At 47.2% G+C, this 17,189-nt stretch overlaps 1 protein-coding gene across 2 annotated transcripts in view; it reads left to right on the top strand.

Annotated features, from left to right (window-relative positions):
- Window positions 1-17,189, top strand: part of TTC26 (tetratricopeptide repeat domain 26) — a 391,044-nt gene that overhangs the window by 223,134 nt on the left and 150,721 nt on the right. For both annotated transcript variants that reach the window (XM_030207127.1, XM_030207135.1), the window contains one exon: window positions 8,852-8,954. In XM_030207127.1, coding sequence (XP_030062987.1) covers window positions 8,852-8,954 — 103 coding nt within the window. The remainder of the gene's footprint in view (window positions 1-8,851; window positions 8,955-17,189) is intronic.

The following is a 17,189-nucleotide window of genomic DNA, read 5'->3' as shown; positions in this document are numbered from 1 at the left end:
TACGCCCTGAATTTGGCCTCCCTGCCTCCAAATTGTCCTCCGGGAGCTCAGTCTTTCAGCTCCCATCACAAGCAGGTACTTGCAGAGGAACTCTCCGCCCTTCTCAGCGCCAATGCGGTCGAGCCCGTACCACCCGGGCAGGAAGGGCAGGGATTCTATTCCAGGTACTTCCTTGTGGAAAAGAAAAACAGGGGGGATGCGTCCCATCCTAGACCTGAGAGGCCTGAACAAATTCCTGGTCAAAGAAAAGTTCAGGATGCTTTCCTTGGGCACCCTTCTGCCAATGATTCAGAAAAACGATTGGCTATGTTCCCTGGATTTAAAGGACGCATATACTCACATACCGATACTGCCAGCTCACAGACAGTATCTCAGATTCCGCCTGGGCGCACGCCACTTTCAGTATTGTGTGCTGCCCTTTGGGCTCGCCTCTGCCCCACGAGTGTTTACAAAGTGTCTCGTGGTGGTTGCGGCCTACCTACGCAAGCTGGGAGTGCACGTGTTCCCATATCTCGACGATTGGCTGGTCAAGAACACCTCGGAGGCAGGAGCCCTCCGGTCCATGCAGTGCACTATTCAACTTCTGGAGCTGCTGGGGTTTGTGATAAATTACCCAAAGTCCCATCTCCAGCCAACTCAATCTCTGGAATTCATAGGAGCGCTGCTGAATTCCCAGACGGCTCAGGCCTACCTTCCCGAAGCGAGGGCCACCAATCTCTTGGCCCTGGCTTCGCAGACCAGAGCGTCTCAGCAGATCACAGCTCGGCAGATGTTGAGACTTCTGGGTCATATGGCCTCCACAGTTCATGTGACTCCCATGGCTCGTCTTCACATGAGATCTGCTCAATGGACCCTAGCTTCCCAGTGGTTCCAAGCTACCGGGAATCTAGAAGATGTCATCCGCCTCTCCACCAGTTGCCGCACTTCACTGCTCTGGTGGACCATCCGGACCAATTTGACCCTGGGACGTCCATTCCAAATTCCGCAGCCCACGAAAGTGCTGACGACGGATGCATCTCGCCTGGGGTGGGGAGCCCATGTCGATGGGCTTCACACCCAGGGTCTGTGGTCCCTCCAGGAAAAGGATCTGCAGATCAACCTCCTGGAGCTCCGAGCGATCTGGAACGCACTGAAGGCTTTCAGAGATCGGCTGTCCTGCCAAATTATCCAAATTCGGACGGACAATCAGGTTGCAATGTATTACGTCAACAAGCAGGGGGGCACCGGATCTCGCCCCCTGTGCCAGGAGGCCGTCGGGATGTGGCGTTGGGCGTGTCGGTTCGGCATGCTCCTCCAAGCCACGTACCTGGCAGGCGTAAACAACAGTCTGGCCGACAGACTGAGCAGAGTCATGCAACCGCACGAGTGGTCGCTCCATGCCAGAGTGGTACGCAAGATCTTCCGAGCGTGGGGCACCCCCTCGGTGGACCTTTTCGCCTCTCAGACCAACCACAAGCTGCCTCTGTTCTGTTCCAGACTTCAGGCACACGGCAGGCTAGCGTCGGATGCCTTTCTCCTCCATTGGGGGACCGGCCTCCTGTATGCTTATCCTCCCATACCTTTGGTGGGGAAGACCTTACTGAAGCTCAAGCAAGACCGCGGCACCATGATTCTGATCACGCCTTTTTGGCCCCGTCAGATCTGGTTCCCTCTTCTTCTGGAGTTGTCCTCCGAAGAACCGTGGAGATTGGAGTGTTTTTCGACTCTCATTTCGCAGAACGACGGAGCGTTGCTGCACCCCAACCTTCAGTCTCTGGCTCTCACGGCCTGGATGTTGAGGGCGTAGACTTCACTGCGTTGGGTCTGTCTGAGGGTGTCTCCCGGGTCTTACTTGCCTCTAGGAAGGATTCCACTAAAAAGAGTTACTTTTTCAAGTGGAGGAGGTTTGTCGTGTGGTGTGAGAGCAAGGCCCTAGAACCTCGTTCTTGCCCTGCACAGAACCTGCTTGAATACCTTCTGCACTTATCAGAGTCTGGCCTCAAGACCAACTCAGTAAGGAATCACCTTAGTGCGATTAGTGCTTACCATTATTGTGTGGAAGGTAAAGCCATCTCTGGAGAGCCTTTAGTCGTTCGATTCATGAGAGGCTTGCTTTTGTCAAAGCCCCCCACCAAGCCTCCTACTGTGTCATGGGATCTCAACGTCGTCCTCACCCAGCTGATGAAACCTCCTTTCGAGCCACTGAATACCTGCCATCTGAAGTACTTGACCTGGAAGGTCATTTTCTTGGTGGTAGTCACTTCAGCTCGTAGGGTCAGTGAGCTTCAAGCCCTGGTAGCTCATGCTCCATATACCAAATTTCATCACAACAGAGTAGTGCTCCGCACCCACCCAAAGTTCCTGCCGAAGGTGGTGTCGGAGTTCCATCTTAACCAGTCAATTGTCTTGCCAACATTCTTCCCCAGGCCGCATACCCGCCCTGCTGAACGTCAGTTGCACACATTGGACTGCAAGAGAGCATTGGCCTTCTACTTGGAGCGGACACAGCCCAACAGACAGTCCGCCCAACTGTTTATTTCTTTCGACCCTAACAGGCTAGGGGTCGCTGTCGGGAAACGCACCATCTCCAATTGGCTAGCAGATTGCATTTCCTTCACTTACGCCCAGGCTGGGCTGACTCTTGAGGGTCATGTCACGGCTCATAGTGTCAGAGCCATGGCAGCGTCGGTGGCCCACTTGAAGTCAGCCACTATTGAAGAGATCTGCAAGGCTGCGACGTGGTCATCTGTCCACACATTCACATCTCATTACTGCCTCCAGCAGGATACCCGACGCGACAGTCGGTTCGGGCAGTCGGTGCTGCAGAATCTGTTTGGGGTGTAAATCCAACTCCACCCTCCAGGACCCGAATTTATTCTGGTCAGGCTGCACTCTCAGTTAGTTGTTCTTCGTAGGTCAATTTCTGTTGTACCCTCGCCGTTGCGAGGTTCAATTGACCTGGGTTCTTGTTTTGAGTGAGCCTGAGAGCTAGGGATACCCCAGTCGTGAGAACAAGCAGCCTGCTTGTCCTCGGAGAAAGGGTATGATACATACCTGTAGCAGTTGTTCTCCGAGGACAGCAGGCTGATTGTTCTCACCTACCCTCCCTCCTCCCCTTTGGAGTTGTGTGTTTCATCTTTTGCTAGTTATTCAACTGGCGGGAGCGGTCGCGCACGGGCGGGAAGACGGCCGCGCATGCGCGGTGGGCGTGCCCTGCGTGCCGACCGTCCCGCGAAGCTTCTTTCCGGTTGGTGGGGGCTGCCGCGGACGTCACCCCAGTCGTGAGAACAATCAGCCTGCTGTCCTCGGAGAACAACTGCTACAGGTATGTATCATACCCTATATGCAGGGATCACTCAAGCTAGCTTGAAACGACTACAAAGAATATAGACTACTGCAGCACGTATGATTTGTAGGGCCCGGAGAGATGACAGAGTAACACCTTTACTACATCAACTGCATTGGCTTCCGGTTGAAGCAAGAGTTAAGTTTAAAGCCTTAGTTTTGACCCATAAGGCTTTTTATACACTAAACCCTGACTATCTGTCAAATCTAACTATTCCTTACACTGCCACACGAACCCTTAGATCCCTGACAGACAACAGGTTAGTGATTCCTCCTCTCGCTAGGGCTAGATGGGAATCTACACGGAATTCGGCTTTTTTCTATTTGTGTCCCTCTCTTTGGAATGGCCTTCCAAAAGAGATCAGACTTGAGAAATCTTACTTTCATTTTCGGAAACTTTTGAAAACCTTCTACTTTATCAATTATGTAGAACAGAATTTAGAATAATGGAAGAAAGGTTATAAATGGGCATCTGTAATATATATTAAACCAAAACTGTATTGTTTGTCTGTGTAGATTATATTATGTATTTAATCTTGTATTTGCGGTGTTCTCCTGTATACTAAATCATGAGTTATACTGTTTTTCATCTTACGTAGCTAGTTTGTGGGTTTGCTGTGCTTTCCTGTAATGACTGGAGTTCTAATGTTTGTCCAACCTGTACATATTGTATTGCTTCTTTTTTATAAATTGTAAACCGTTCTGTCTTGCAGTAGCAATAAGATAAGGTATATGAATTGATGTAAATAAATAAATAAATAAATATTGTACCTATGGAAATGCTTTTGAAACTTATCCTCAAACATTATTGAGGATTGCCTGTTAGAAGAAATTTTTCTTTTGCTGATCTTAATGAGGGGCAGAGATGGATTCGTTACTTTTTAAAAGTACTTAAGTAAAAACTAAACAGAAGTACTGGTTTCAAATCTAGCAAAGTAAAAGTAGAAAATCTTATCCAAAAGAATACTCAAGTAAAAGTAATACAGTACAGCTCTTAAAACTACTTTTTTTTAACTACAGTGTAAATATTCATAACAAGTTGGACCACAGAATCCAGTATGTGTAGAAGCTAACTTCCAGGGGTCATGCAAGGTCCTTCCTAGAAAAAAGCAACACCCGAAAGATTGCAGTGGGCCGAAGAACATTAATAACAAAACAAGCTGAATTAGTTCAGATCAGTCCTACACAAACACTTGATGCTAACAGAATACTCGGCCTTTTTCACACATGAACAGAGGTAGCCCCTCATGAAGTATAGAATAAGTAACCACAAATTAAAAATAGAAATATGTAGACAAAAGTGAAACTGAACCCCAAGAAGCCATACTCTACATATAGTGCAAAACCAAAGAAACAGAAACAGTGACATGTAAATTTCACTAATTTATATATTCCAATTGCTTGAGCAAACCCTTTAACTGTGTCCAAAGTAGCCTGCTGTGGCCAGCAGCCCCCACTCCCCTCACCAACTAGAAACAACTATTCCTTCCCTCCCTCCCTTGTAACAGAAATACATTTTCCATACTCCCCTCCATATACAACATATCCCCCTTACCAATCGTTTTTTTTCCAGCCCCCCCCCCCCCCCCCCTGCATCCACACTCACGGTCCATCTTTTTTACAGCCTTCCCTCCACAACCATGATCCACCTTTCTTACATCCTTCCCTCTACATCCATGATCTACCTTTTTTTACAGCCCTCCACAGCCATGATCCACCTGGGCTGGACTTGGCTGGCTGGACCTGGGCCTCTCCTTTTTTATGCTCCCACCCCTAAACCATGGGCCACCTGGGTTGTGTTTGGCTGGCCGGCCCCAGGCCTCCCCTTTTTATTTTTTACAGCCCCCTAACTCACCAGATGGAGTTGGATGGCTGGCCCTGGCCGGCCCCCTTTTTTTTTTTTTAACAACCCCCCCCCCCCCCCCCCCCCCAACTCACTGGATGGGCTTGGCTGGCTGGATAGACCCAGGCCTTCCTTTTTTTTTTGTACAGCACCCCCCCCCCACCCCCCGACTCACCGGATGGGCTTAGCTTGCTGGCTGGGTTTGGTTGATCTCTTTGGGGCAGGAAGGAAGCCCTCTTTGCTGTCCGCTACCACTGCTTTATGTGATACTGCCGCTTTTTCAGTATGGCTGTTAAGATTTTAAGCAGCAGCATCGTGAGACTGTCGATTGACGTCTCAGGAGCCATTTTGAATATGTGGCAGTATTGAGAAGAGCAGTGGCAGCAGGCAGGAAAGAGTGGGCTTCTTTCCTGCCCAGAAGAGACCACTAGACCACCAGGGCTTTCTCCGGGGTGACTCCCAGGTCCACTCCGATCCACTCAGGGCCTTCACTCCAGGTGCCCAGTGCCCCCACCAGCTGCCTTCTAGGTGCTGTGGAGGACTTGCAGCCCATCTGCATATCCTCACAACCTTGTCCGGGGTGACTCCAGGTCCACCCCGATCCTCCCAGGGCCTTTGCTCCAGGTGCCGCACACCGTAGCATTTTCTCTGTACACTTTGTATTTTCTCCCTTACTTCTTATGGCTCCAGTACACTTTCTGTTCTTGGGACTGTCCCTTCCTAATCTCTGTCTCCATCTGAAACCACTGTATATGCAGGAACACATTGCCCACCTTCTGCTTTCATCTTCTCACCATCTCTTTTGCCTTTTCCCTTCTTCTCAGCTCTCAACCTTCAACATTTCCTTCCTTCCAGTGAACTATCTCCATTCTATCTGAGTACATCTCGCCTTTGTTGCTGTCGTCATGCCTCTCCTATTCATCTCTGTTTTCTCTTGCTCCTTCTACGCTCCGCTGGGGATATCAATCCCAGTCCTGATCCTCCACATTAGCTTTCATCCTATTCATGCAGGTCACACAGTGATGTCTCCAATCTAATTTCTGTTCCTATCCTCTCCCCTTCCCTGCCTTTCTCATTGTCTCTGTCTGCAACAAACTTTTACATCCACGACCTCTTTATCTCTCCATTTTTAACTCTCCATCTGCTTACCCTAACTGAGACTCAGCTTTGCCCTGAAGACTCTGCTTCAGCAGTGGCCCTGTGTTATGGAGGTTGCCTTCTCTCCTATACTCCTCGCCCCGTTGGCCGCGGAGGTGGTGTTGGGCTACTACTTATTACCCTCCTGTATATTTCAACCTCTTCTTCCACCTGTCTCACTGCTTTTCTTCCTTCAAAGTCCACTCCATCCATCTATTCACTCCTCTGCCTTTCCAAGTAGCAGTCATTTATCAACCCCCTGATAAGTCCCTTTCTTCCTTTCTCACTGACTTTGACACCTGGCTTTCCTTCTTTCTTGAACCTTCATCTCCTTCCCTTATTCTTGGGGATTTTAACATTCATGCTAATGATCCCTCTGACTCTTATGCTTCTCAGTTTCTCACTTTAACATCCTTGTTCAATCTTCAGCTGTGCTCCACTACCCCCACTCACTAGAATGGCCACTTTCTTGATCTTCTCTTCTTCTCAAACGGCTCACTCTCCAGTTTCTGTGCCTCAGCTCTTTCTCTCTCTGACCATCATCTGATAACTTTCACACTTAAACATCCCCCCCCCCCCAATCTCAACAAAAACATTTAGGAATCTTCAAGCTATTGACCCTTCTACTCTGTCCTCTAGTGTTTCAAATCTCTTCTCAACCACTGTTATCGAAATCTGTCAATGAAGCTGTCTCTTCCTATATTACTACTCTCTCCTCTGCTCTGGATACTTTCATTCCTCCCGTTCCCCATTCTGTAAGGCGTACTAAACCCCAACCTTGGCTGACCTCTAGAATCTGCTACCTACATTCCTTGTGGCCACTGTGCTGACCTTTGGCTGAAATCCCGTGCCCATGCTGACTTCATACATTTCAAATTCTTGCTGACCTCCTCCCAGTCTGCTTCCAGGACTACTACACCCAGTTGACAAATTCTCTTGGCTCAAACCCTCAACGTCTCTTTGCCACACTAAACTCTCTCCTCCAAAGTGCCTTCACCTCCAACTCCCCCTTCGCTTTCTCCCCATACTCTGGCTGAGTACTTTCATGATAAGGTTCACAAGATTAAACTTGAATTCTGAACCAAATCACCTCCACCTCTCCTTCCCTTAGTTCATTCTTTCAACCCTCCTTCAATCCCTGCCTCCTTTTCTGAAATCACTCCACATTTTCTTTCCTCCTCAAAACTATCTACCTGTTCCTCTGATCCTATTCCCACCCATCTACTTAGCATTGTTTCTCCTAATGTCATCCCTTTTATCTGTCATATCCTCAATCTTTTACTTTCCATTGCGATTGTTCCTGATGCCTTCAAACATGCCATAGTAACACAACTCCTCAAAAAATCTTCATTGGACCCTACCTGTCCTTCCAAGTATCGCCCCATCTCCCTTCTCCCTTTCCTGTCCAAGATACTCGAACGTGCTGTTCACTGCCGTTGTCTTGACTTTACTTCATCTCAAGCTAATCTTGATCCATTTCAATCCAGCTTTCCTGTTATTGACTTACAAGTGCATTCACTCTTCAGCTCCTCAGTAACTCTCCACTCTTTTCTCTCCCTACACTCCTCTCTGGAAACTCCGTTCATTGGTTAAATCTCTCTTATCTGCACCCTTCTTCTCCGCTGCTAACTCCATTTCTTTTATCTTGCTGCACCATATGCCTGGAATAGACTTCCTGAGCCGGTATGCCAAGCTCCATCTTTGTCTGTCTTCAAATCAAAGCTAAAAGCCCACCTTTTTGATGCTACTTTTAATTCCTATCTCCTAACCCTTACTTGTTCAGTACCCATGTTTTATCATTCCCACCTTAGTAATTCTCTTATCCCTTATTTGTCCTGTTTGTCCTAATTAGATTGTAAGCTCTGTTGAGCAGGGACTGTCTCTTCATGTTAGTGTACAGTGCTGCGTACATCTAGTAGTGCTATAGAAATGATAAGTAATAGTAGTAGCAGGGCCTATAAAGGTAGGCCTAGGGAGGGCACACTGAGGCTCATGGGATCGGTGGGGTGGACAGCCTGCCTTTTATTTTCCTTGCCTCTGCTTCAACTCGATAGGATCCCACGGTCCCCGTTCCAGCAGTATCCAGTTGGGCTCAAACTGAGACAGGGAAAATACTTTAAAAAAATATATACTTTCTATATTTGTACTTTGTTACAAAGTATAAAAATACTGCTTAATTGTAACGAGTTACAAGTAAAAAAAAGTATTGCAAAAAAAAAATGTACAAGTAAATACTGAAAATTGTATTTAGTATTTTAACAAAGTTCAAATACTTTGTTATTTCCCATCTCTCATGAAGAGTGATGTAGCTATAACTACCAGTGGTTTCTTCCTCAGAAGCAAATATATCATAAACTTAGTGAATTGGAATTCATAGCACTAGATTTTGTAATTATCTTATCAGTGTGCACTAGATACTTGGTTTAACATGTTACATGTTACAATATTGTTAGAATGCCCTGCTAACGCACACGAAAGGTTCTTCCTAAGAACCTTGGAGGATGATGTTGATATATGAAATGAGATGCATATGTTCATCCTATTCAGGTGGTGTTCCGAGGAGGAGAGGGTGCTTTGCAGGTTCTGCCTCCCTTGGTTGATGTTATACCAGAAGCCAGACTGAACCTTGTGATATACTATCTTCGACAAGGTAAGGAAATTTTTTCATCACCCTTTTCCTTCCTACTATTTACAGTATTATGAATTCCTACTGAACGAGGAACTTTTCAATCCTGTGTACAATAAAAGATCTCTTTCCAAGGGAAACATGCAAATCATGACCAGTCTACTTTGCCAGTTACTGTGCAGTAAAGGAGTAATTTAAGGACAGCTAAGTGAAATGTTTTTAAAGATGTCTATTTTACAAAGGTTCACCAAACCCTCTTACATATAGTCAAAGACAAAAAAAAAACATGGAGAAGAAAGACCAGGCTTACAGATTTGGACTTTGGTGATGACATAGGAAAGTCCAAATCTATAAGCCAGTTCTCATTGTTGCACTGAATGACAGTTTTTGGCCTGTTCAGTGTGTTTCACATGACAAAGTCTATAGCCAGAAGAAACAAAAGTGACTAGAGTGCACATTCTTGTTGAACAGCAGTGACAGTGTTGAAGATCTGTTATTGGTATTGGTGTCTGTTTTTTACAGAATGATTAAAGTTCAGATACATGTTCTTGAATATGTTGATGTCCTGTTGGGAAATACCACATATTCTTGTAGTGGTCTAGATTGATTCCCTGGTCACACTATGAAATGCTTTTTTGAAGTGAGAAAATTTATTGACAGTAGCTTTTGGAACTTGTTCTTTGATGATCTGCGGTTTACTTAATGCATGATCACCTACCTCAAAACCCTGCTTCTTCTTCTCAAAGGGTGACATTAGTAATATATTGCAGCTGCTTAAACCACACAGCACAAAAAACTGCCAGAGACTGACCGAAATGCAAGGCCTCTCCAAATGTCACACTCCATAATGTTGCCCTTCTTTGGTAACTTAATAGTCACTCCTCATATCCATTTTTCTGGGACACATTCTGCATACCAGCATAAGTTCAATCGTCTTGTTAGTTTTTACCCTTTGGATGGTCTTGTCTGGCAGCCTTGTTACTTTCCAGTGCTTTTATTGCCATATCAACTTTTTCCATAATTTCCTCTTGCTTTACTCTTAATTCATCATTGGGAGTGAAAACATAAAAATCAAGTTTCAGGTAGATTTGGCTGATTCAACGTTTCCTTGACATGCTCTACCCAGCACTCTTGTAATAAGTACATAAGCATCGCCATGCTGGGACAGACCAAGGGTCCATCGAACCAGCACCCTGTCACTGACAGCGGCCAAAAGAACAAGCAATTTGTCTCGCCCATCCTAGAAATACTGTATTATTCCCTCATCCATTCAATAACGACGACAATCTTTCCATTTTTAGCTTTGATTGGAATCTTGAAGTTACTTCTTGCTCCTGTCAATTCTCTAACAATTCAGTAGTGTCGAGGAGGAAGTGATGTTACAGAATAAGATTGCCGCATGAGTCAGAGGCTCTGCACATCCCCAAGTATATTTGGCGATAATCATCCCCATCCTGTGAGCAATAATAGCTTTGTACCAGGGGCTTGGTGGCAGAACAGCTGCTGTGAGGAGTGGGATGAGCATTCCATGTCCAAACTGCTTTTACCTGTAAGATTTCACTTACCAGTCTATGGCTCTCTCTCACAACATGATGGACAAGATGATGACTTCTTCAGGTCCACAAGAAGTCCAACTACAGCAGACTTCAACGGCCTTACCTAAAGTGGTGGAGGAGGGAGTGGAACTGCTGGGTGAGTTCCATGAATGGCTTTGAGAAATAAAGACTGCTTTAAAAGCAGTCAGGTCTGAGCTGATCGTGCTGATGGCAGATCTTAGAGGAGAGAGTGATTGCTGATCTGAGACACCGACTGGAAGAGGCGGACGTCTGAATAGACAAGCACTAGATGCACAATTGCAAGATAATTGGCAGCTAGAGACGTATCTTGCAGATAAAACACCATAAACTATACCGAACTCCTTGAGTGCCTAGACCCAAATCTGGACAAATGCCCTGAGGACAGAACCTGGACCAACTTCGAGACGCTATCAGAGGACATCGTCTCCCTAAAGATCAAAAGATTTGCCAAGTCTCACTGCAAATTAGACATATGCCCTAACAACCTAATAAAGTCAGCCCCCCAACAATTCATAACAGACCTCGCCGAACACCTGAACTATATGTTACAAAACGGATTCTTCCCAAAGGATAAAGGAAATATCTTACTCACCCCGATTCCCAAAGACGCAAAGAAAAGCACAAACGATCTGACCAACTATCATCCATTAGCATCCATTCCTCTAATAACTAAATTAACGGAAGGACTAGTGACCAATCAACACACCAACTACCTAAATGAATTCCCCCATGCTGCACAACTCTCAATCAGGTTTCCGGTCTAACCACAGCACAGAAACAGTATTAGTTACTCTTACAACTAAATTTAAACAACTAATCGCAATGGGTTATAACATACTTCTTCTACAGTTCGATATGTCCAGCGCTTTTGATATGGTTGATCATGGAATACTATTAAACATCCTTGAATACTTTGGAATCGGTGGAAACATCCTCAAATGGTTCAAAGGCTTCCTAACCACTCTATCTTACCAAGTGATATCTAACTCGACCACCGACACATGGACACCTACATGTGGAGTCCCCCAGGGATCCCCCCTCTCGCCGACTCTCTTCAACCTAATGATGACACCCTTAGCCAAATTATTATCCAATCAAAACCTCAATCCACACATATAGGCAGATGATGTAACGATCTACATCCCATTTAAAAATGATCTAACGGAAATTACCAACGACATCAATCAAAGTTTCCATATCATGCATTCATGGGTGGACGCATTTCAGCTGAAACTTAAATCAGAAAAAATGCAATGCCTTATACTCCTCATAATATAACAAGAACAAATTCACCACCATAAACACTCCAAAAATATCCCTTCCTGTATCAGAAACCCTGAAAATTCTTGGAGTCACCATCGATCGACATCTTATACTTGAAAGCCATGTGAAAAATACAACTAAAAAGATGTTCTACTCAATGTGGAAACTCAAAAGGATAAGACCTTTCTTCCCAAGGACCATCTTTCGGAACCTAGTACAATCAATAGTGCTTAGTCACCTGGACTACTGCAATGCACTTTATGCTGGCTGCAAAGAACAAATAATCAAGAGACTGCAAACCGCCCAGAACACCGCAGCCAGACTCATCTACGGAAAAACAAGATATGAAAGTGCTAAACCCATAAGGGAGAAACTACACTGGCTCCCACTTAAAGAACGAATTACATTCAAGGTATGTTCCCTGGTTCACAAAATCATCCATGGAAATGCCCCAGCCTACATGTCAGACCTGGTAGACCTACCACCCAGGAACGCTAGAAGGTCATCCTGTACATTCCTCAACCTTCACTTCCCCAGTTGCAAAGGCATAAAATACAAACTAACACATGCGTCGAACTTTTCTTACCTGAGTACATGGCTATGGAACGCACTGCCACGCATCTTAAAAACTACTTATGAACTAACCAACCTCCGCAAATCCCTGAAAACCCACCTATTTAACAAGGCATACCAATAAAATTAGCTACTACCAATATAATACATCACAACCTACCTACTATCAAGAATGTGTTTGTCTATTTCTGTTTTTTGAACTTGATCACGGTACATTCCAAGACATCTCTACCCACCCATTATCAACGATTACCTACTACTCAGAAATGTTTTGCTTATATCTACTTGTTTAAATCTTGAACACGTTACCTTATGACACCTGTACCTATTATCAAAACTGTTTTGCTTCTTATATCCAGTTGTTAATACTCGAGTTTGTCATTCTCTATATAACAACAATAACTCTGTAAGCCACATTGAATCTGCAAAGAGGTGGAAAAATGTGGGATATAAATGCAATAAATAAATAAATAGAAGACCTGGAAAACTGCAGTAGAAAGTGAAATATTCGATTCCGGGGAGTTCCTGTAACCACTGGATGTTTAAACTGTGAGGAGGTGATACAGAACATCATCAGTTCCCTACTTTCAGAGTAAGCACAGCTGGTTGATCCATTCGGAATTAAGCTAAAACGGGCCCATGTTGCCATGGGGCAAGTGAGAGCAAATCTACCGAAAGACATTATTGCCTGCTACTCCAACTTTAAGATAAGCAGTTTGGGCGTGGGTGAGAGCAACTGGTCACCTTGTCCGGGACACTTACAATATTGAGATATATCAGGATCTTGCTTCAGTAACTTTGAAGCGATGAGGTGAACTGAAATCTGTCACCCTACAATTACGAGAAAAAGGTATTAGATATAAATGGCAGCATCCGTTTGCCCTGGTGTTTTATCACAACAGCAAATGGCACAAATCAAAACAATGGAGGAATCACAGAAGGCAATGGCGAATACTTCAGCTTTAGAAACTCCAATGCTAACTGGGAAGACAGTGCCCCCATTAAAGGATTGTCCCAAATGGCAACGAGTTTATAATGGCAGAGGAAGACTGAAATGCCAGCTGTCGGATGCTAAACTAACCACCAAGGCAAAAACATGAACTGCAGAACACCCCTAGGATGTCTCCATTTTATTCTGTATTTAACAACACGGATGTCTGGTGCTAAAATTCTACCAAGCATACATTGGCTGGTAGTTATAAAATATAGGATTAATGTTGTGGGGGTTTTTTGGCAATTACAGGGTATCATTGCTTGGGGGGGGGGGGGGAGAATGATCCTAATATCCTGTTTGTGCAGGGTTAACTGTGCACAGCCCACTTCTTCTACTTGGCGTGCCAACAGATTGACATGCTAGGGTGAGGGATAGAGTAGACATGGTGAATAACTATACAGCAGTGTTTCCCACATGTTCTGAATAGGCAAGTACATCCACATAATTAAGCTTACTTTCAAGTATATGGTTATTGAAAGCAGTGGGTAAACTAAAGCTTATGTCTCTAAATATAAAAGGGTTCAATTCACCTGCTAAGCGTAGTCTCCTTTTAAGGAAGCAGAACACTTGAAGATAGATGTGGAGTTTGTACAGGAAATTCATCTCCTGCATCTTTTATGCTATAAGAAATATAACATATGTCTGACATAGCAAATTACAGAATAAAACTAAAAGAGTAGGGATTTTCTTCGTCCAGGCACAGCCATGGCAGGTACAGAGGTGGTCTGTGATAGGGAGTGAAGATACACTTTAATGATAGTGAAACTTAGACCACATATATACACCCTTTTAACTGTATATACCATGAATAGCAAGCCGGGGAAATGTTTTGATAAGCTTACTACACTGCTGACCAAACATACAGAAGGTACCTGCTGATAACGTCGCTGGCCGGATCGGGGCCGATCAGGGCCGAGCGGTATGACCGGTTCGGGCTGGGGGGTGGAGAGGTGAGAGGCAGGCAGTGTGGGGCGGGAGGTCGTGAGCAGCGGAGGCGAGGCGATCAACAAGAGGCTGTGCACCGCAAGTCCACGTGGCGGCCGTTTCGGCCCTCGCTTCCGCTGCCTGCTAACCGGAGCAGAGTGGGCCGGGAGACTGAGTGTGCGAGGCGGCGGGTGATCGGCGCCTGGGACTGCTGCTACTCGATTGCAGCTCTGTCCCTTTGGCGTGGCGAGCCAGGTGACCTGGGGCGGCTGACCCACAGGCCCTGATGGTGATCCTTTGGAGAGGAGCTTGGGGTGCCAGGTGACCTAGGCAGCTAATCCCTAGGCCCTGGTGTTGATCCTCTCCTCCTCAGACCCGCTTTAGTGATCCCCACCGGCTCTTTTCCCTGCCTTGCCCTGCCGCCAGCTTGCTCCGGTCCCTCGGCTCTGGCCTGTTCCGGTCCGCTGCTCTGCTCTCCTCTGCTTCTGCTCCTGCTTCTCTCGATACATCTATTCCGGCTTGCTCTGGTCCTGCTGCTCCGCTGTCTTCTGCTCCGACTCGTCCCAGCTTATCTGTTCCAGCTTGTTCCTGTCCTTCTGTCCAGTCCAGTCCCAGTCCATCTGATCCAGCTTCTCCCTGCTCGTTCCAGTCCATCCAGTCCATCTGCACCAGCCTGTTCCAGTCCGTCGGATCCAGCTTCTTCCAGCTTGTTCCTGACCTTCTGTCCAGCCAGTCCCAGTCCATCTGATCCAGCTTCTCCCTGCTCGTTCCAGTCCATCTGCACCAGCCTGTTCCAGTCCGTCGGATCCAGCTTCTTCCTGCTTGTTCCAGCCACCTGCTCCACCTGTTCCAGCTGTTCCAGCCCGCTTAATCCAGCTTGCTCCAGTCCGCCTGATCCAGCTTCTCCCTGCTCGTTCCAGCTTCTCCAGCTGTTCCTGCCCGCCTAATCCAGCTTGCTCCAGCCCGCCCGATCCAGCTCCCCCTGCTCGTCCCAGTCCATCTGCTCCAGCCTCCGTCGGATCCAGCTCTTCCTGCTTGTCCCAGTCCATCTGCTCCAGCCTCCGTCGGATCCAGCCCTCCCTGCTTGTTCCAGCCACCTGCTCCTGCTGTTCCAGCCCACCTAATCCAGCTTGCTCCAGTCAGCCTGATCCAGCCCTCCAGCCATCTGCTCCTGCTGTTCCAGCCCGCCTAATCCTGCTTGCTCCAGTCAGCCTGATCCAGCTTCTCCAGCTTTCTCTTGCTCGTTCCAGTCCATTTGCACCAGCTTGCTCCAGCCCGCCTAATCCAGCTTCCATTCCATCCGCACCAGCTTGCTCCACCCCACCTGATCCAGCTTCTCCTGCTCGTTCCAGTCCAGCTTGTTCCAGCCTGCCTGATCAGCTTCTCCCTGCCTGCTACCTGCCCCAGCTGTTCCAGCCCGTTTGATCGAACTTATCCCAGCCCGCCTGATCCAGCTTGTTCCAGCTTGTCCAACTTGCCTGCTCATTCACTCCCTACCTCTCTCACTACCTATGGCCCCCATTCACATTCTATTCCTCGCCCTATCCCTCCCCAATCTCTTCCCCCTCCCTCCACTCTATACCACACGAACTCACTACCCATCCCCCCATCTTGCTCAATACTGCAATACCCTACCTACCCCTATCCCCCACCACCTCACCATCCCTATTGTCCTCCTCCTCCTTCCTAGCTCTCAACCTCCAACACCTCCTTCCTGCCATGAACCCTTCCCCATTCCTCCTCAGCGCATCCAGCCTTCGGCGCCCTACCTCCCCCACCCTTCTCCGCTCTCTCTTGCTCCTTCTCCTGCTCTCCGCGGGAGACATCAATCCCAACCCAGGTCCATCACATATGTCCTCGTCCTCGTCTCATCTGTGCAAACGTTCCCGCAATATCTCCAATCTAATCTAAATTCCCCTCCTCCCCCCTTCCTCCCTCCCCTTCTCTTGTGCCCTGTGGAATGCCCACTCAATCTGCAACAAACTTACTTTCACCCATGATCTCTTCATCTCCCATTCCCTCCATCTGCTCGCCCTAACCGAAACCTGGCTCACCCCCGACGACTCTGCCTCAGTCGCAGCCCTCTGCCACGGAGGCTACCTTTTCTCCCTTTCGCCCCGCACAGCTAGCCGCGGTGGCGGCATTGGCCTACTGCTTTCGCCCTCCTGCAGTTTTCAACCGCTCCTCCTACCACAGTCTCACTGCTTCTCATCCTTTGAAGTCCATTCCATCCGTCTATTCTACCCGCTGCCACTCCGAGTTGCAGTCATCTACCACCCCCCTGATAAGTCCCTCCCTTCCTTCCTTACTGACTTCGATGCCTGGCTCTCCGTTTTTCTTGAGCCCTCATCCCCATCCCTCATTCTTTGTGACTTCAACATACACACGGATAACCCATCCGACTCATACGCTTCTCAATTCCTCACCCTAACCTCCTCCTTCAACCTCCAACTGAGCTCCTCCACCCCTACTCACAAATCTGGTCACTGTCTTGATCTCATCCTCTCTTCTAACTGCTCGCCCTCTAATCTCTGCGTCTCTGCTCTTCCCATTTCTGACCATCACCTGGTCACATTCACACTTCATCACCCTCCCCCTCAGTCCTGCCCAACACTAACCACTACCTCCAGGAATCTCCAGGCTGTTGACCCCCCCACCTTATCCGCTACTATCTCTGATCTCCTCCCGTCCATCACGTCCTCTGAGTCTGTTGACAAGGCTGTTTCCAATTACAATGCCACTCTCTCCTCCGCCCTTGACACCCTTGCACCATCTGTTTCCCGTCCCACAAGGCGCACTAATCCCCAGCCCTGGCTTAACCCTTGCACCCGTTACCTTCGCTCCTGCTCCCGATCGGCTGAACGCCTATGGAGGAAATCCCGCACCCATACTGACTTCATTCACTACAAATTCATGCTATCCTCCTTC

The sequence above is a fragment of the Microcaecilia unicolor genome, chromosome 1, assembly GCF_901765095.1.
Source record: "Microcaecilia unicolor chromosome 1, aMicUni1.1, whole genome shotgun sequence".
NCBI lineage: Eukaryota > Metazoa > Chordata > Amphibia > Gymnophiona > Siphonopidae > Microcaecilia > Microcaecilia unicolor.
The sequence above is the reverse complement of the archived record's forward strand: the minus strand, read 5'-3'. Positions and strand labels throughout refer to the sequence as shown.